The sequence below is a fragment of the Nyctereutes procyonoides genome, unplaced genomic scaffold (assembly GCF_905146905.1).
Source record: "Nyctereutes procyonoides isolate TBG_1078 unplaced genomic scaffold, NYPRO_anot_genome, whole genome shotgun sequence".
Classification (NCBI taxonomy): Eukaryota; Metazoa; Chordata; class Mammalia; order Carnivora; family Canidae; genus Nyctereutes; species Nyctereutes procyonoides.
Window position 1 is genome coordinate 5,725,145 of NW_026575135.1, and position 19,372 is coordinate 5,744,516.

At 62.3% G+C, this 19,372-nt stretch overlaps 1 protein-coding gene across 1 annotated transcript in view; it reads left to right on the forward strand.

The window, feature by feature from the left end:
• Positions 1 to 19,372, forward strand: part of WHRN (whirlin) — a 136,372-nt gene that overhangs the window by 115,383 nt on the left and 1,617 nt on the right. Inside the window, exons 12-17 of the mRNA XM_055302225.1 lie at positions 811 to 847; positions 2,050 to 2,262; positions 2,982 to 3,191; positions 15,219 to 15,316; positions 16,555 to 17,090; positions 18,867 to 19,048. Of these exons, the coding sequence (XP_055158200.1) occupies positions 811 to 847; positions 2,050 to 2,262; positions 2,982 to 3,191; positions 15,219 to 15,316; positions 16,555 to 17,090; positions 18,867 to 19,048 (1,276 nt within the window). The remainder of the gene's footprint in view (positions 1 to 810; positions 848 to 2,049; positions 2,263 to 2,981; positions 3,192 to 15,218; positions 15,317 to 16,554; positions 17,091 to 18,866; positions 19,049 to 19,372) is intronic.

The following is a 19,372-nucleotide window of genomic DNA, read 5'->3' on the forward strand; positions in this document are numbered from 1 at the left end:
GACCTGCATAATCCAGCTCCCGCATTCTTTATCTTGAAGTCATTTGGGGCCCTTAGCTGCTTCCTGTGGAAAGGGGGGGCTCCCGACCCCTGCCCCCATCCAGCCCTGGGGATGAGGACTCTGCAAGTTACCCGAGGAAAGGGGTCTGGGAGTCAGAAAGTGACTGTCGTTGCTGATGCTGCCAGGTGTCCCCTTTGGATTTCCATCAGGAGTCTCAGAGCGGCTGGGGGCCGCCCAGGCCAGCGACACCCAGAGCATCGCGCTCCCTCTTCCCTCTTTCCCTCCTGCCTCCCTCCCCTTTCGCCAGCACAACATCATAAATTTTTTAATTAGCTACCAACATTTAAGAGGCCATCAGGTTTCCCATGGGGAAAAACAAACAGCGGATTTCTGGCTGCTTTTAAAATTAGGCATTCTGGCGGCTTGGGCGCATGTTTTTTCATGAAATTGGGCTGGAGCTGAGCTGTACCTGCGAGCTGATCTCTGGGTCTCCAGTTTGCCCCCCCCCCCCGGTCTTCCCCCTCCCTAAGGTTGGCCTCTCCCCTGAGGCCATGGGCTGCTGTCTCCTGTCCTGTTGCCTCCTGGGCCTGTAGGGTTGGAAACGAGTCAGGAGCCCACCTGGGCGTGGTTTTAGACGCGCTGCCCACGTGGCTGATGGGGAGGCCAGAAGTGGCGCCGCTGCCAGGGGTTCCCCGTGCCTTGAGGTGCCCCAGCGATTGGGCCAGGGTGCCCTCGACACGTTCCCCTCCCTTGCTCGTGCCTGTGGAACCTCTCGGTCATGCAGCTCAACACATCTGTCTTTCTCCGTAGGTTCCCTGGGGATCTTCCCACGGAAGGAACAAGCAAGGTAGGGCACTCTCCACCTGCGGCCATCCTCGGCTTCGTCACGGTCCCCATGGGGGGTGAGGGTGGGGGCCGGGCCTGGCCGGGTGTGCAGAGCCACTCGCGTGCATGCCCTCATTTGGGGCGGGCAGCCCGCCGATGGTCCATCCGTCCTCCACTCCCCGCACGTCACTGAGCGCCACCAGGTCTGGGCACCACCCCGGGCCCCAGGAATAATTGCACTGAACAGAACCCATCAGATCCCTGCCCGCGCAGAGATGACGCCTAGACACAGAAAATCAAACCTGCGCACACGGGTCTCTATAGTCACAGAAGTCGTTGGGTGCCGTCAGGCGAGGTGCCGGGAGCATGAGAGGGAGTAGCAGGTGGGACATCTGATTCAGGTGGGCTGAGAGGCAGACGGGAGGGCGGAGGCTCTGTGGGAGTCGGTGACGCCGTAACTTGGGCTTGTGCCCTGAATGCCAACTAGAAGCCACACCAGGGTCTGGTGCAGGGGCAGGAAGGGTTGGTCTGGTCTGGTGGTGCAGCGTGTGCCAGAGCCCCGCAGCGGCAAAGGGCCGCCTGGTGGAGGCAAGGAGAGCACGAGGGGGTGCGGTGAGCGAGCACGGGGTGGGAACCGAGTGACCCCAGGCGGGGTCCCTGGATCACACGGGGTTTTGTGGGCCACCTGAGAGGCTTGGCTTCTAGCCCGAAATGCTGGGACATCATAGAAGGGCTTAGGCAGGGAGCGCGACGAGGGGAGTCATGTTTTCACAAGATCATTTCAGCAGCTCTGCATAGGTGATGGGGGAGGCAGAGGGGATGACAGGGGACACCCACATCGTCGTGGCCACGGCTCCAGGTGATGCCAGAGGTGGTGGCGGGAGGGCAAGGGGGTGGATGCACGTCTGCGCTCTTCTCGGAAATGAGGTGACTTATCCCGGATTTAGCAAGGGGGACACCGAAGCCTGGGGAATGATTTGGAAACCACACACTGAAATTGTTCCGCTCTGAACGGTGCCAGGATCTGATGAGATGACACGTGAAAGTGCTTTGCAACCGCACGAGCTGCCCTGTCTGAGATGGGGCCTGTAACCGGCCTCTCCTGCAGGAGTCCCGTGGAGGCTGAGGCCACGGGGCGCCCCCATCCCTCCCTCCGCTCGGCCCCACCCCCACCCCCACCCCGAGCAGCTCCGAATCCCCCGCTCCCTGTCACCTGTCTTTCAGCTGGGATTGTGCAAGGGGCCGGCTGGCTCCCAGGTGACCCTGAGCAGCCTGGGCCACCAGACGCGTGTGCTGCTGGAGGAGCAGGCACGGCACTTGCTGAACCCACAGGAGCGCGCCACCATGGCCTACTACCTGGAGGAGTACCGCGGCGGCAGCGTCTCCGTGGAGGCCCTGGTCATGGCCCTGTTTGAGCTGTTCAACACCCACGCCAAGGTGACGATGAGGCCCTCCTTGGGCGAGGCGGAGGCTCTCAAGGGCTCTGCAGCACCCCTGCCTCCCTCCATCCCCTGCTCCTTTCCTGAGAACCCAAAGAATCGGGTGGAAACAGCCCTGGGCAGAAGCTAGTGACCGAGGTGGGCCCCTTGTCCCGGGGAAGCCAGCCCACAGACTCCCGGGGACGGGGCCCTGACGAGGTGGCTGTCAATGCTGAGCTACCCTGAGAATCCTCTGGATTGCTCTTCAAAAGCAAGGCCGGGGCCTGCCCCAGGCTGGTTAACTCCACTCATCTGTGGGTGGGAGCCCGCCGCGAGCCCCCAGGGTACCGTGCCCTGCTGCCAGAGGAGGTCCGGGCTCCAGAGGCTGCATGAAGGAAGAAGTGATTAAACCCACAGGGAGTGGTCGCGTGTGGGGAGGCTTAACAGAGGAAACGGGGTTTGGAGAGAAGTAGGGAAGGGCGTTCCAGGTGGGAGAGACGGGGCTTCCGGGTGTGCTCGGGGGGCTGCAGCCACGCGGGCGTGCCAAGATGCCAGCGAGGACGAGGTGACCCGGTGTCCAGGCCACACCGTGCATGGACGTCTCCCGGGGCAGGGGAAGCCACGGCGGCTTGAGGGAAGCCGGTGGCCAAGTCTGCACGTGGTCATTTGGAGCAGCAGGGGATGGGCCCGCCTGCTGGTGGAGCTCCGGCTGACTGCCCTGCTGGTCTCCATCCCCAGTTCTCGCTCCTGTCTGAAGTGAGGGGCACCATCTCCCCCCAAGACCTGGACCGCTTCGACCACCTGGTGCTGAGACGGGAGATCGAGTCCATGAAGGCGCGCCAGCCCCCGGGCCCTGGGGCCGGGGACACCTACTCCGTGGTCTCCTACAGCGACACGGGCTCGTCCACAGGCAGCCACGGCACCTCCACCACCGTCAGCTCGGCCAGGGTGAGCTGCCCGCGCCCCGTCCCTGGCGTGCTGGCCCGCGGGGGCCGGGGGGCCTCAGGATGCCGGCTGTGCAGTGAGACGGATCTAGGTGCGCATCTCAGCGCCACCCCTTCCCGGCTCTGTCCCTTGCCTTTCCGAGCTGCAGCTTCTTCCCTTGGAAAAACCTCATCGTTGTTGGAGGCCCCGCGCGTGCCCAGCAAGGCAGGCGTGGGCTCGCGGTGCGTAGGGGGAGGCTCGGGACAGAGGTGAAAAACGCGGGGGATGAGACAGAAAAATCAGTAACGGCCCGTGGGAGGATCCCACCAGAAACCATGGCGGGGCCTTCCTGCGGGTCATCGTGGTGGCATCTCACCTGAGACGCACCGTCTTGTCTCTGGACCCCACCCTGCCTCTCTTCCCAGACTCTCCAGCCCCCCAGAAAAGCCTGGAGTCCCTCCTGGGTTCTGCCCCCAGGATGCTCAGAGGCAGATTAGCCCCAGGAGGCCTTTGCCGGGAAGGAGCAAGGGAAGAGGCTCTCAGGCCACGCGGGGCTGGGGGTCAGGAGAGCCCGCGTGCTCACGCTCTCCTCTGCTGTCCTTAGATCCCTCGTCACCACTGCCCCGTGGAAAGGACGGGCGGGGGGTGGGGTGGGTGGAGCCGCATTTCTCAAGCCCTGCTGCTCCCAGATGCTGGCTTGGGAGATCTTACGGGTGCAGTCTCCGGAGCCCTGGGGCACACGCAGTCAGCGGGCCTGCTGGAGGAGCAGAGCCCGGGGGTGCACCGTGGTTAGGGGCCCGGCAGGGAACAGCCCGGGGGAGCCTCTGCAGCCTGCCCATCCCAGCAGAGCTTTGGTTCCTCTTTAGCTCTGGGGATCTGGGTTTCTGGGGAACTTCTATCCCTCTGTCTCCTACCCCTACCATTCTGAGTCACCTTCCTCCCCTTCGGAGTCCTGGTCCCGTCCTGGGGTGACCGGCAAGCTGCCAGGCATTCCTCTAGGGCTCTGGCTGTGGCTGCGGTGGAGGCAGTGCCAGGCCTCGGGACGAGCAGATCACGCTTCTGGGGCGGGGAAGAAGCGGTCCCCGCCGCCCGGGGCTGCCTGTGTGTTTGGCTCTGTGCACATGCTCCGATGGGGCACCCAGGTGATGAGCTGGATGCAGGGGGCAGGGCCCTGGCCCAAGGGGCCGGTTCTCTCCGGGACCAGCTCCATTTCCATTGAGATCGGCCTCAGTAATATCCCTGTGGGGCTTTGGGGGCCGTGAGCCTCTGCTCTAAAACCTGGGGGGTTGCAGGCTGTAATTCTGGGCTAGTCCCTTTAGAAACGGGGATGGGAGATCCAGTGGGGGGAACGGGGTGTGTTCTAGCCTGGGAGGCAGGACATGTGGGTTTGAGCCCCGGTTTCTCCGGGCCTCAGTTTTCCCATGAGGAGAATGGCCCAAAGTCTTCGTCCGAGGCCCTGATGGCCGTCAGGGTGACTGTTATGTCCAGCTCAGCACTGGCCTGCCGTGGCCTTGCCCAGCCCTGGGGTCGCCCCCAAACCTGAGAGGTGCTGCCCACCCCCAGTCTCGGCCCCGTGCTTCACTGCCTGGTGCCTCAGTTTCCCCACTTGCACTGGGACAGGGATGCGGCTATGCCCAGCTTGTTGGGAGGATTAAATGAGGAGTAACCTCCCTGTTGGCACCGGCATCCCAGAAACGCCATCCAGACCCCGAGGGCAGGTGAAGCTTCTGCTCTTACCCACTCCCCCCACCCCCACCCCCGACCCGACTGCAGAAAACCACCTTGAGGAGTTGCATCCAGGGCCTTGCAGACATTTGGAAGCTTCTGGAAGGCACTGGATTGAGGGTCTGCTACCCTCCCTCACTCTTCTCGTGCCTCAGGTGCCCTTGCATGTACAGCCTGGGGCCCCATCCCTCAGACTCAGGGCTTCACTGCCGGCTCAGGGCTTGGGCCTCTGTGAAGTCCAGGTTTTCTCTGGTCCAGTCTTCGGAGCAAAGTCCCCCTTCAGGCTCTGCCTTCCACTAGCAGGTGTGACCTTGGACAAGTCCCTGCTCTTCTCTGGGCCTCCCGTTTTTCCATCTGCCAAATGGGAGTGACGATCCAGCCTTGCCTGCTGGCCAGTGCCAGGGTGGCCCCCGGGTGAATAGCCGTCGTCTATTCACAGCTGCCATCTCTGCAGAGCCGCAGCGGCCCCAGGTCTCCTGCGAGGACGCAGTTAGGATGGAGGGGTGCTAGTTGTGGCAACAGGGCCTTCTCTTCATCCGTCCTTTATGCCCGCCCCCCAGGCATCTAGGGGAGAGAGGGGATTTTAGAGAATCGTGTTCATTGTGCCTTTCTCTGGGTGTGTGCATGCGTGCATGTTTGGCAGAGGGGCGGCTGCTGCACCCACCCCATCCCTGGTATTTATTTGATGTATTTTTCTTTTTGCCTTTTGCCCACCCATCCTCCCCAGGAGCGGCTGCTGTGGCTTATAGACCTGATGGAGGTACCGTCCTTCCTGCCGGGCGGGGCTGGGGGGTCCCTTAGGCGGGGTGGAGGTAGGGGGGCCGTGGCCCTTCCTGCCACCCCCTTATGTCTGCACCGAGCCCTGGTGGGAACTGGGATCCTCCTTCGTGCTCGCTGTCCCTCCGGTTGGCCAGCCCATGAGGTTTCCTCAGGCTTTGGAGTGGGAATGCTCTCCGCTTAAACCCCAGCCCCTGCCCCTTCCTTGCTCCGTGACCTCAGAAAGGGATCTTACCTCTCTGAGCTCAGTTTTAGGATCTGTAAGATAAGGATGATAATTTCTGGGGTGTGGAGCCGTTGTGAGACCTCTTGCCCCTCCATAGGCTATAAGCTCTGTCTGGAGTGTTCTCTTTCCCACTTCCCATAGCCTGGCTGTCCCCTGCGTGTGCATCAGCCCTGCGCTCACAGGTCACCTCTTCCCCCAAGAGTTCCCTGATTCTCTGACTTCCCTATGGCTCCTCCAGCCCCCTGAGCGTCCCATTGTCATGACTCTTGTCTCATCATATTCTAATAATGTTGACAAGCCTGGCTGGCTACTCCCTCCTCCCCCCCCCCCCGCCCACAGCGGCTACTGTGTCTGAGTCACCAATGAATCCCTAGTGCCCAGCCCAGAGCCTGACCCATATTAATATCTGAGGCCATTGTTTTTGGTTTTTGGTTTTAATTTAAATTTGATTTGCCAACATGTAGTATAACACCCAGTGCTCATTTCATCACGTGCCCTCCTTGATGCAACTGGGGCCTTAACTGATAATAAGCACTGCTGGCATTCGTCGAGAGTTCTTTGTGGCATCGTGATAACACTTTCCAATTGTGTCTTCCTTTGACCTTGCCGGTAACTGGGAGGGGCAGGTACAGCCACGATTCCCATTGTACAGAGAGGAAAGCCAAAGTCAGAGAGGGAAGCCACTTGGTCCAGGTCACTCTGCTAGTGAGTGGCGGAGTCAGGATTCAGTATTTACTCCCCACCGAGCACCCGGCACCGGTCTGCGGGACCAACACGTGTCCGTGAGCTTTTACTGCAGTGATGCTGAACCCCCAAATCTAGATGGACAAGACCCCACGGCATCTCTTTCTTGTGATCACCCAGCTCCTGTCCCTCATGCAGCTCACCTGCTTCCCTGTCTCTGTTCAAACACCTGTCACATGGCTCTAACCTCCTTCTGAGTTAGTCTTCCCTGGTAAATAGGAGGGACCGGGGGCCAGGCGGGGACCACACCTTTCTCCTGCCTGTGTGCCCAAGTGCCAGCCCAGGCTCTGGAAGTGAGTCGGGGCCGGGAAATGTGGGGCAGAAACTGAAATGGATCCGCACGCCCTGGCCACTCAGGATTATCTTCCGACATTCCAGCCTTCTAAACGTGTGCCTCCCGCATCGTAGGAAAATGTCCTTTGCCCCAGTGTTCCGACCGGCGGAGTGGCAGGCGGCTGGCTCTCTTGACCCAGATGCCCCAGACGGTTGCCCCAGATGGAGCCAGTTTCCACTGAGCGTGGACCGCGCTGTGCAGTTAGCAGTCGCAGGTTAAACGTGGCTCATTCTGCAGCTTTTTCCCTTAAACCAGACAAAATCGATCAAAGGAGATCAGATACAGCCTTCCCCCGATGACAAATTGCGTTTCTTTTCCATTTGTGTAATAGAGAGCCGGCCCTGGAAATTTGTCCTGCCTGCAAACAATGTCATCCCTCCCATGCACACGTCAGCCAGGGGAGCTGAGCGGAAGCAGGGCCTGCCTGCCATTTCTTGAATCCTTCACGGGATACCAGCCAGCCGGCGGCAGGGGGGCTTAGGTGCACAGGTGCAGAGTCCCGCAGCCCGGGGCTGGCTCTCCCCAGTAGCAGCCGTGTCACCTTGGGCAGGTGACGTCAGCTTTTGGAGCCTCAGTTTCCACATCTGTACACCAGCTGATAAGACCAGTCATCTGTGGGTTGTCGTGAAAATTCAGTGAGCTCAGGAGCGGACTTGCAGGTGTGGAGAACGGGGGAGCCAGTTCCCTGGATGCTCTAAGGGCTGGCAAAGGGCGCTGCAGAGGTTTTCCAGGGCAGAGGGGTTGTAGAGACCAAGGCCAGCCTTGTACCCACATAGCAGGTGCCATTGAGGTCGGGGGTGGCAGCTGGGACGTCTCCAGCCTTAACCACAGCCACTTTGCTCCTGGAATTGAGAGGTTTGCACTCCAGGCATCTCCTGTGCCTGGAAAGGGGCTCCCCGGGCCCCGCCAGAGGATGCTGGGGTGGGGGCCCTGCCTCTAACAGCTTTACCGCCCCCGTCCCCATGCAGTAAGGTGAGAAGTGGGTGCCAGGTGTGGCTGTCAGCACTTTGCTCCCCTGTGGCCTCCACACTGTCCTCCTCTGGGGCGAGAGGAGGGTGGAGATGCTCAGGCCTGACTCAGGCCCTTCCGGCCGCAGGGACCCCTGATTGTCAAGGCAGCTCTTCCCCTGATTGTCACGGGGAGCAAACCATCGGAGGATCTTTTCCCACCTCCTGTGCCGTGTCTGTGGCCCAGCCCTGGCCGGGTGCAGAGCGAGCTCTGCTGGGCGAGCCCTCCCGCCGTGGGGGAGCAGGAAGGACCCCAACCATTGACTCATCCATCAGCCACTCCTGCGGTGAGCATCCACTGAGACTCCCCCCGCCACCTGCCCTGTGCTGGGCTCTCAGGCCACAGCACCTGCTGTGGGGAAGCTTAGCCAGTCCTGTCGGGGAGGCAGCCTCAGATCAGATCACCTACCTAACTCACACCCTGAGAGATGGGGGAGGATTGGGGCCCTGGTGAGCAGAGCAGGGCGTCAGGGGGATGTTTGAGCAGAGCTCGGAAGTCATTGGCATCAACCGGGCAATCCACAAGGCCAGGAGCCGGGTTGGCCAGATCGGCATGTGCAAAGGCCCTGGGCGCAAGGGTTGTGGACCCCAGAAGGAGCTGGGGGAGGTCAGGAGGGCCAGAATGCCCGGGGTGATGGGGAGAGGGCGCCGAGTTAGCAGCAGGAGGCACCAGAGACTCGACTAACCCTGGAACCCCGGAACACCACTGAGGGTCTTCAGCCAGGAAGTGACAAGATCCTGTTGGCCTCTTTTAAGATGCTTCCCCTGCCTGCGCAGAGAGCTCAGGGGCGCGTGCGGTGGGGTGACCTGGCGAGGCTCCTGCTGCCGTCCGGGCAGGCGGGTCTGCGGTCAGGCCGGGCTCCGCGGCCCCTGTCCCAGGAGGCTGCTCGGTGCCCGGGGCGGGGGGGTGGGGGGGCACGACAAGGCTGGAGTTAGTTTCTCTGCACGAGTAGAACAGCCCATTCCCCACTAAGAGGCCTCGACACGAGCGCCCTGCACCTTCAGAGCCGTAAATTCATCGGGGGCGTCGGTGAGCCTCGGGGCGGCCGCGGCGGTGCCTTAGCTGGTATCTGTAGCAGACACGATCCTCCCGGCCGGTCCTTTTGGGGGGCGGTGGCCTCCCCGCGCGGGGACTTGGGACTGACTGCTGGAAGCTGTTTCCGGCAAACAGAACCAAGTCCACACGGATCCGCCCTGCTCCTCCGGAGCCTGCACCCTCCCAGGTATAAACCGGGCGAGTCAGGCTAAGCGCTGACCTGAGACTGGGGTCTTTACCTTCTCCGTGCCCTGAACCCCTCCGGCAGGCTGGCGAGCCCGAGCACCCCTGCTCGAAATAGCAGTTTTAAATGTTTAAAAGAAAATACATCGGATCATAACAAACCAGCCCAAGTCCCGGAGCAAAATGCCACGTTCAGAATACGGAAACAGCTGTAAAGCGGGTGCTTGATTCGCACGCCCAGTGGCAAGGTCTGACGGCAGGTCGGCGAGGCCGTCCCTCCCGCGAAGCCGGGGTGAGCGTAAGTGGTTTTGTGGCGTCTGCGACAACAGGGATCTGGGATGTGATGGGATAGGCCTGCGACTTCGGTTGGTGACAGTGTCTCCGGCTGGGCTGCGTCGCCCCCGGTTTATTTATTTATTTTTTTTAATTTTTATTTATTTATGATAGTCACACAGTGAGAGAGAGAGAGGCAGAGACATAGGCAGAGGGAGAAGCAGGTTCCATGCACCGGGAGCCTGACGTGGGATTCGATCCCCGGTCTCCAGGATCGCGCCCTGGGCCAAAGGCAAGCGCCAAACCGCTGCGCCACCCAGGGATCCCTCGCCCCCGGTTTATAAGGAAGCAAATGTTAGACGTGGATTGGAGGTTGGTGAACACAGGCAGTGTGTTCTCCCTCGGCTGGGTTCTTGGGTCGCCGCATCCCTCCCGGAGCCCTGCTTTCCAGCACCTGTCCTAGGGGCTCTTCCGGGCCTGACCTGGAGCTTCTGGGTCACCGTCTGTCGCTGAGTGAAGTCCTCTCCCTGAGACCCCTGGGAGGGCGGCGCCTGGGGGCCGTGCGTGGTTGGGTGGTCGAACGCGGTGCCGCGGCGGGCAGCTGGGAAACGCGCCCCGAGCCGGCCGGAGCCGAGGCAGTTCCCACGGCCTGCGCCACGCCGGTGAGGGTGGGTTCCAGTCCTCCGTTTGGGGACCCTGCCCTTCCCTGGCAGCTCCCAGACTTTCAGCTCGGGAGAGGATGAGCCTGTCTCCGCCAGTGTGGCCAGCACCCCGTGGCCTGGCTCCGTGATCCTTTTGGACTCTCAGTCCATCCCCTGCACTCCAGGCAGCCCCACTGCCCCCCCCCCCGCCCCGTGCCCCCAGGAGCTCCAGGACTCAGCCTCCACCCAGCCGGTCCCCTCCCCTCCCCGACCTTCCCTGGTTGATGGCCCCTTTTCCCCAGCCCCAGCTCTGGCCAGTACCACGCCTCGCTTGCCTCATCCCCTGCTCTCCACCTCCCCCCCCCCTTCCTCCTCTTCTTTCCCTCCGGCTCCCTCTCCCCTCTCTGCCTTCCCTCTTCTGCCCCTCCCCGCTGGCCTCTGCCAGCCATCTCCGCCCCCACGGTGACCTTCCAGGACCTTCTGTGACTCAGGGTCTCAGTTTCCCCTGGACAGAGCAGGATAAGGCCCAGATAGCATCAGGCCTCTGGTGCATTTTGGGGCAGAGTGTGTGTGGGGGGGAGCCTGTTGTCCTGACATCAGAGTAAAGAAGCAAGAAGAACAAAGAGCTGAAAATAGCACCTTTATGTAAGAGCCTTCCCGTGGTGATGAGGGGCTGAGGTACCAGGGAGTTGGGCTGGAGCGGGTGGCGGGGGCAGTGGTGGGGGGGCTCGTTTTGCTGAGATGACACCTAGGCCACAGTCACCTGGAAGTGTCACCGCTTCCAGAATCAGGAGGCCACCTGGCGGAGGTCAGCACGGGTCATCGCCCTCCATCACGTCATTTTATTTTGGCCGCACAGCTCCCCCAGACCAGGCTCCTGGCATATCCGGGCCCTGACTGGGGCAGCTCAGACCAAAAGAGAGGAAGGGAGGAGAATTTTCTGAACTGTCGCTGATTTGGGGAGGAAGGAGATGGGAGGTGGGGGGAGTAGCCAGCCGGGAGGGCGTCCTGGCTCCTGCGGCAAGCGGTCTGCCTAACAGGTCCCGCTTCCTGCCTCGTCCTTGCTGTGTGACCTTGGGCAGGTGGCCTTCCCTCTCTGGGCCTCGCAACCTCAGCTGCAGATGGATGAAGGGCCGTCTAGCAGGACCAGTGGAGCCACTGAGTCTAAGCCCTCCGCCGGTCTGTGGCCTGGGTGGGTGCAGGAGGGGGGACCCCCAAGCAGCGGGCGGGGGCGGGCGCAGGAGGAGGAGGCCAGGATGCGGGGCGGGCTCCTGCGTGAGCTCTGACCTTGATCCTCCTCTGGAAGCCCTTTCCTCGTCCCTCGAGCGGTTCTGCTGACGCCTCCCCGGGGCTCTCCACCTGCTGTCCGTAGCTATTTCAGAGGCTCAGGGAACATGGCTCGGGGCCTCGGGGCTCCTGAGCGTCTGGATCCGGCAGATGGAGTCTGGCGGGGCCGGGCTGCGACCCGTCTGCCGTTTGCTCCACTTGAGGCCTTCCTCCCAGGGCTGGGTCTCCGTACCCTCACCTCCCGACTCCCCCTCCCTGCCTCCCGAGCTGGCTCCAGGATGCCGTCCACCGCCAAGAAGGGCCAAGGCCAGGGGCCAGGGATGGCCCTACCATTGCGCTTGGGCGAGGGGCACTCCCGGGGCCCTCTGGCTCCCACGGTGTTGGGGCCCTCTCCAGTTCTGGGGTCAGGGTACCGCGGCCTGGGCTCTGGGGCCACCCCACCTGGGTTAAAAACCTGATCCGCGGTAGACTGGCCACGTGGCCTTGGACAGGTCACTTCCTCTCTGAGCTGGAAACCTAAAAGCTGTGAGCCAGGGAGGACCGTGGGGCGCACCTCACATGCAGAAGCAAGTGAGATCGTAGAAGGGCCCGGTGCCTCGCCCTCCCCGGCCTGTGCTCCGCTCGCTGCCGTGCTGCTGAGAAAGCCACACCTGCTCTGGAGTGTGGTCCGGGCCCCGGATCCCTCCTGTCCCTCCCAGGGGCCCCGTTACAACCCCCATCAGTGATCCTGAGCGGAAGCGCACGGGCACGTACTGTGTGCATGGCCCTCTGCGGGTGTTGGGGACACGGTGACCACGTCGTTTATCCCCATGAGCCACAGCTGCCTGATAAATGCTCATTGGCTGAATGAGGGCCCAAGGCTCCGGACGAGCCAGACCAGGGCAGGATCCCACGTCTCTGACGTCACCTGAGCCCCCAGGGTGCTTGCGGGCTGACTCCGGGGGCAGGTGGCAGCGGCTGAGTGTGGCAGAGGCGCCGCCTGGCCCTCCTGCAGACAGACAGCCGTCCGGCCTCTGATCCCCGTCGTGCCTGCTGCAGAGGCCAGGGCTGCCTCTGTGAGCCTCTGCTCACGACCAGCCCTGCCTCGCCGTCTACCTCAGCTCGGGGCAGCTCGGGGTGCCCAGCTGTACCGGTTCCGGGGAGCACTGGACCCGGCCTGGTTTTGGAGGCCGTTTCCTTTCCACTGAAGCGGTCACGTGGGCCAGGGCAGGGTTTTGCAGCCACTGGGCTTACTGGGGCAGATTTGCCAGGTCCCAAGCTTCTGATACGACGACAGTCACCTGCTCTCGTGGGTTGTGCCAGGCCCTGTTCTGAGCATGTCACGAGAGAGGGACGGCCGTCAGCCCGCTCTGCGGAGGAGGGAACGGCACGGGGCACGTCTGTGATTTGCCCCCCGCCCCCCTCGAGCCCCGTGGCTGTGAGCAGCGGAGAAGCCGGGTGTGATCTCGTAGACGCCAGAAGTGGTGCCACTCCCCCGGTGGGGGGGGGGGAGAGCAGCCCCGTCACTCCCCCTCCCGAGGAACCCCTCCCATCTCTGCATCCAGAAGCATCTTCCTGTGACACGGTGCAGGGAACGGGGTTGGGACGCTGAAGTTTGCACGTATGCCTCAGCTTGTTGGTAAAATGAAGCAGGTGTCTCGGCCTGATGGTCCCCCCCACCCCCCGCCACCGGACGTCAAAGGACCAGAAAAAGAGCCCTGGGTGGGGAAGGCTCCGGGCTGGGAGGGCCGAGTGTCTCGGGGGTGGGTTCCCATGGCAGGTGTTCGTGATTACATGCCCTTCGCCCGCCCAGAATGTTCAAGGAGCATCACTCGAGATGGGGCTGAGTGTGGAGTGACCTGGCAGCCGGTGGCCCGGGGACTCTGGCACCTGGAGCCCCTTCCATCCCTGCCCACTGCTCTACCCTAATTCAGGCCCCACCGTTATGCTCTCCACGATGATCCGCACGGGCTGCCTGGCCTCATTCTCTGGGGCCTCCTGCGTGACAGCCAGAGTGATCGATGAATTCATTCACCATCGATCGATGCACTCGTGGATTCATTTGCTTAGTAAATATTTATCGAGCAGCAGCAATCCGAAACACTGAGGAGGGAGTAGGGACCAGGTGGTCACAAGTCCTGCCTTGGAGGAGGTTTTATCCTAATGGGAGAGACAAACAATAAACAGATCGATAATATAACATCAGGTGCTGATACATCCTATACAGAAAGGGGTTGGGCGGGGGCGGGTGCGGAGGTGGGGAGGGGTGCTGTTTTAGACAGGGCTGGTCCTGGAAGGCCTCGCTGAGGTCAGAGCTAAGTGATGTGAGGGAGCGAGTCTCTGGGGGCAGGGAGAGAGCAGTGAGTGCAAAGGCCCTGGGGCAGGAACCATCCCATCCTGTCGGAGAAGTAGCAAGAAAGGGCCCCAGCCACGAGGCTCGCTCGATGAGTACAGACTTTAGAACTTTCTCCATGGAAGGAAACCCTGGTTATGCGCCGGGGAGGGATATTATCTGATTTACGTTTCAAGGGTTACATCCTGAGGGCTGCTGGGTGAAGGACGGGATCAGAGTAAGAAGGAGAAAAATAAAGCAGGGCAGGAGGGAAGGGTTGTGGTTTTAGGTTGGCGGGGGTTGTCAGGGTAGACTTCTTGGAGGAGGTGGTATCTGGGGAAGGTGTTGAAGGAGGTAAGAACGGAGCGGGCCGTGTGGTAGCTGAGGCGGAGCCCGTTGCAGGCACAGGGAACAGGCCACGTGGGTCAAGGCCCCGACCCGCATTGCTCTGCTGTGGCTGGAGAGGAAGTGAGCAAAGGGAATCTTCCCAGAAGACAAACTGGGGCCATGTCGCCATGGCAACCCGCCCCACAGCCTCAGGTCCCAGCAGCTCCATCCGTGCCTGAGTCGGGTGGAAGCGCTCGAAGATTCTCTGCCTCCTTCCCGCTTTCTGCGCGCCCTGCCCTCTGAAACCCCGTCCTTCCCTCCTTTGCCCAGCTCGCCCCCAAGACTCCACTGTCAGCCACGCTCCCTACTCCAGGAAGCCCTCCTTGACGGCCCCTCCCCATCCGCTTCTGTGCCTGTGTGTCCTCGCTCCGTGCACAGTCTCCTCCTTGCTTGCCTGTGTCCAACCCACCGCTTGTAGGCTCCTGAAGGCAGGGCTGGGGTCTCACCTCCTCTGGGGCCCCGGGCCCTCCTCGTCAGTCCGGCGTCGAGGCTGCTTGACACTGACGGCTGCACTTGAGACGTGAGCCAGGCGTTGGTCGCGGGGGGCTCGTTGCCATCCTGGGCTCCCCTGGGCCCCCGAGAGGGGCGCTGCCCGGCCTCCTGGGAATGACCTGGAGATTGAGGGGGCGTGAGGCTTCTTCCGGTGAGTTAGAGAAGGAAGCAAGAAATGGGCATGTTTTTGCGAAGTAAGGTTTGTTTAAACCTTCCCACCTGCCTCACAGTTGAAACCATTCACATTAAAAAAGAGACTTGACCTCTCACTTGCGTCCTGCCCTTGTCACCCCTTCCTGGGGCTGCTGCCAGGAGCACCTTTGGGCTTGGGAGCGCGTGGAGCAGGGCACCCGGGGCCCAGCTTCAGGAATCCCCAGTCCCGGTCGGAGCCACCCCACAGCATCGCCAGGGGGTTCAAGGGAGGCCTGGAGAGCCCCAAACAAAAAATTGATTTCAGAATGAGCGGCAGGAAAATTAACATTAATTTTAACGTGTCAGCTTCCCCAGGGTGGGGCGTGTGGGGACAAGCGTGAGCCGCAGGGAGGGAGGATTCTGGAGTCCCGGAGGGCGCAGTGCTTTTTCCCTCTGCATTTATATCCGCTCACGTTGCTTTCTTCTCCGTTTCTAGAACACTCTGGACCTCGAGGAAACTGGTGAGGCTGTCCAGGGCAGTACGAACACCCTCCCAGACGTTGCCCTGGTGAGACCCTCTGGCTCTTGCACTGAGTGTTGCCCTCCCTGGGCCTGCCGGAGGCCCTGGCGGCCGGCTCCTCGGGCAGAGCACAGGGGGGCACTGGGGCCCTCAGACTGGGGCCTGGGCACAGGGGCGTCCCTCCGCCTCTCCGGCAGGTCCCAGGACCGCTCTCCGCTCCCTCGGGGGACGCGAGGTGGGGACTTGGGCTGTTTGTTTGCCGAGCTGGTGTTAACTTTGGCTTCGTTATCTGCACGTTGTTCTAACGAGTGTGTGAGCTCCCCGAAGGGGCCGTCTGACCACACTGGATATGGAGGCTACCTGTGACCTCGTCCCCTCGGGCCCCTGTGCACACGTCAGCAGCATCACTTGGCAATTTCTGACCAAAATTACTTCTGAATGGCCTGGGCGCCGGGGCCCGCTGCCTGGGCTCAGATCCCACCTCTGCCACTGGCTGCATGACTTCGGGCGAGTTTCTTAACCTCTCTGTGCCTCCGTTTTCCCCTCTGTAAAATGGGGACAGTACTAGTGTACCTACCCCACGAGTTTGTGGCAAGGGGTACGTGAGTCCACTGAAGTTAAAGCATTTGGGGCAATGCTTGCACTGCCATCGGAGCTCTGCAAGTGTCGGAGGTTGGCCTAGGCAGAGGGGAGAGAGCAATGACCCATGTACCCATAGCCACCCCTCACCATGCACCTGCTGGATGGCAGGCACCTGTGAACACGTGACACGTGTGCTTCCACGTCCCCACACCTCCGCTGGGCAGGCACGCATCTCCCTGCGGCCCGGAGCAGCGCTCCGAGAGGGGCTGTGCCTTGCCCGGGACCGCGCAGCCCTCCAGCCCAGGGGACTGTCCCCGCCCATCCGTCCTCCCTCCCTCTAATCCCGGACATCTCCAATCTCTAGCAGCCGTGATAATCTTCTAAAAAGAAAAGCCAAGGAGGTGCCCCTGTTGTTGTTGTTTTTCCATTCTCCGCATCCACCTCTAATTGAGTCGTGTTCCCCGTGACAAGCCCTGGCTGATGCCAAGAGCTTCAGGTCCCAAAGGTAACGATGCCATCCCCAGAGACGCCCGCCAAGATCCCGACGCTTATCAGCTGCCGAGGTGGGGGGGGGAGAAGTTTTCCACTGGGGTGTTGCATTATTCAGAGCGGCGTGGCCGGTTGCTGACAGAGCAGGCCGGAGTTCCAGCGGGGCCCTCGCCTCGCCCCGCCGCCATGGGCTCTGACGCCTTCTACTCCTGCTGGGTCTCTTGGCAGGATGATGTCAAAGCCGGCTCCGCTCCGGCTCCGAGGGGCTGCCCGGCTGCAAGCCGCCGCCTCCCCCGCCGCCCCTGGCCCAAGGCCACGGCCGCCCGCCCACCCAGCGGAGGAAGCCAGCGCAAGAGGACGTCCAGCCCCCTTCGTCCGCGTCCTCCCACTCGGGCATCGTCTTCTCGGCCCCGAGGACCCACAGCCCACCGGCGGGCACCGCACCGGCCCCAGGCGCCCCGGCGGCCCCAGACCCACCCTCCTCCCCCATCTATGCCTCTGTGTCCCCCGCCAACCCGGGCTCCAAGAGGCCGCTGGACGCCCACCTGGCCCTGGTCAACCAGCACCCCATCGGCCCCTTCCCGCGCGTCCGGTCACCCCCGCACCTGAAGAGCCCCCCTGCAGAGGCCACGCCGGCGGGGGGCTGCCTCCCGCCGCCCTCTCCCTCGGGCCGGCCGGATACGACGGGCACGAACCAGCACTTTGTCATGGTGGAGGTGCACCGGCCCGACAGCGAGCCCGACGTGAACGAAGTGAGGGCGCTGCCGCAGACACGCGGTGAGTACTGCCCCCCCCCCCGGGCTGGGCTGCGGGGCACCTGCCGAGAGGGCCAGGGGGGGGGGCTCCCAGCAGCTCTGGGGTGGTCTGTCCGTCGGCACAAAGTGGGAGCCAGTGTGCGCCCAGCGTGCTGTAGCGCAGGTGTTCCCTGCTCCTGGCCTGGGGGGCATCAGAGAGCCCCGGGGACAGGGTCCTGAGCACCAGCGTTGCCACTGAAAAACCGGGTGACCACGGACAAGCCGTGGGATGGAGATTCGGTGACAGCCCCGCCGGGTCGCTGGGAGGCTTGGGCTCCTCTCTCCAGCACCCCCAGTCCTGGCCACCCTGCAGTCCCCGACAGTCTCTCCAGGGAAAACAGCCCCTGTGAGGGCAGGGGTGACCTCTGTGACCTCTGTCCCCGGGGCCTGGCACAAGGCAAGTGCTGGGGGAAAGGCCTGTGTTGAAATGACTGTCTCCGGACCCCTGGGAGTCTCCAGATCCGGGGGGCTGCAGGGTCAGTGTGCAGGCTCGACCTCGCAGACCCCTGGGACGAGGCTGCGGCCCCAGAGTTTGCAGAGGGCGTCCAGCTGAGGAGGTGGACCGCAGTGTAAAGCTGGCTTTCGGCTCCCAGGAAGCCTGGAACCTTGGTGGGCTCTAGATCTCCTCCCTCCCCTTAGCAAGCTGGGTGCAGTTTGCTGGAACCTGCTGCCATCTTGTGGCTCGAGGGCTACGGAGGGCCCGCGGTGGCCAGGGAAGGCGGCAGGGCAGGTCAGGGGGCTGCGGACTGAGCGCCTGCTGTGTGCCAGACAGTGGGCAGGCTGGGGTGCTGAGTGCAGGGTCCCTGGGCTCGGGAGCTCGGTGAGGGAGGGCAGGTAGGGGGACAGCAGGCAGGATGTGGTGAGGGAGACCCGAGGCGCCACCTGCCATCGAGCTGTCTGTTGTGCAGGGCTTCCTGTGTGCCGTTTCGTTCTAGGGGCCCCTGCCTGTATTAGCAGCAGCCCTGCAGGGCCGGACCCTTATCCCCATTTTACAGAGGAAAAAGCTGAGACACAGAACGTAGCAACCTCGGAGCAGAGTGTCTAGCGCCAAGTCTGCTGTCCTGCGGGCTTCACTGTACACGTCGTATGTAATTAGTCTGGGTGTAATGCTGCTAGACGGGCGGCGGCGTGGAACAGCGCCAGGGAGGCTCAGAGAAGTCATGTAACTCACCCGGGGTCGCTCGGGCTGGTCAGAGGGGAGTCAGGCCTGACCTGCTGGACTCTAGAGTGTCTCAGACTCGGGGTCAAGCCATCACGCACACGGCAAAGCAGCTCGGGTATGTGCCCACTGCTCAGCTCAGGCCACTTGGGTCATGGAGGGTACAGACCAGGTGTGGCAAAGCTTCCGTTGTCTTATTGAGACGCCAGAGATTTAATTTTTGTGCAAAATATTCAAACATCCATGTGCTCATCCATCATTACGATTTGACAGCATTGTGCAAGTTTAAAAATAATAACGATAATAATAATAATAATAATAATAACGACCCACATCTGTGGACTGGATTGGCCTCCTGACCTCCGTGTTCATCATTACGCCACGGGCTGAGGACTGAGGGGGTCAGAGCAGAAGTCCTGGCGGCCGTGGGGCCAGGCCCAGCTGGAAGGACAGGTGTAGTGGTGGAGAGTCTCCCCGGATTCCTCCCTAGTCCATGCCTGGGGAATCCCCACAGCATCCCAGCTCTATCACCTCCTCCAGGAAGCCCTCCTCCACCCCACCTGTATAAACCACCACTCTCCTCCCGTTTCCCACCCCCAGCAGCCTCCACACTGTCCCAGCTCTCGGACAGTGGGCAGACCCTGAGCGAGGACAGCGGTGTGGACGCCGGTGAGGCAGAGGCCAGCGCCCCAGGCCGAGGCAGACAGATCGCATCCACCAAGAGCAGGAGTAGCAAGGAGCCACCTCGGAATGAGAGGACCGCAGAGGGGGCCACCAAACCGGTGAGCGAGGAGGAGGGGATACAGAGGACCGAGGGGAAAGCAAGGCCCCTAGGGGAGGAGGGGAACAGGAGGTCCCCGACCAGGGTTCAGCTTGACCACCACGGGGAAGAAGTGAGCCCCCATCACCGGAGGGATGTGGGTACCGGAGCGAACACTATCAGGAGTCTGGGGGCCCAGTTTAGGTCTTGAGGGCCTTTCAGCTCTGCTCTGAGCGGGTGTCCTGGCTAAGGGAGTCAGGCCTGGGTCCGAGTCCTAGCGCCACCCCCAGGCAGCCTGGGGCCGGCCCTTAACCTCCTGAGCCTCGGGGTTTGTAGCAATCAGAGA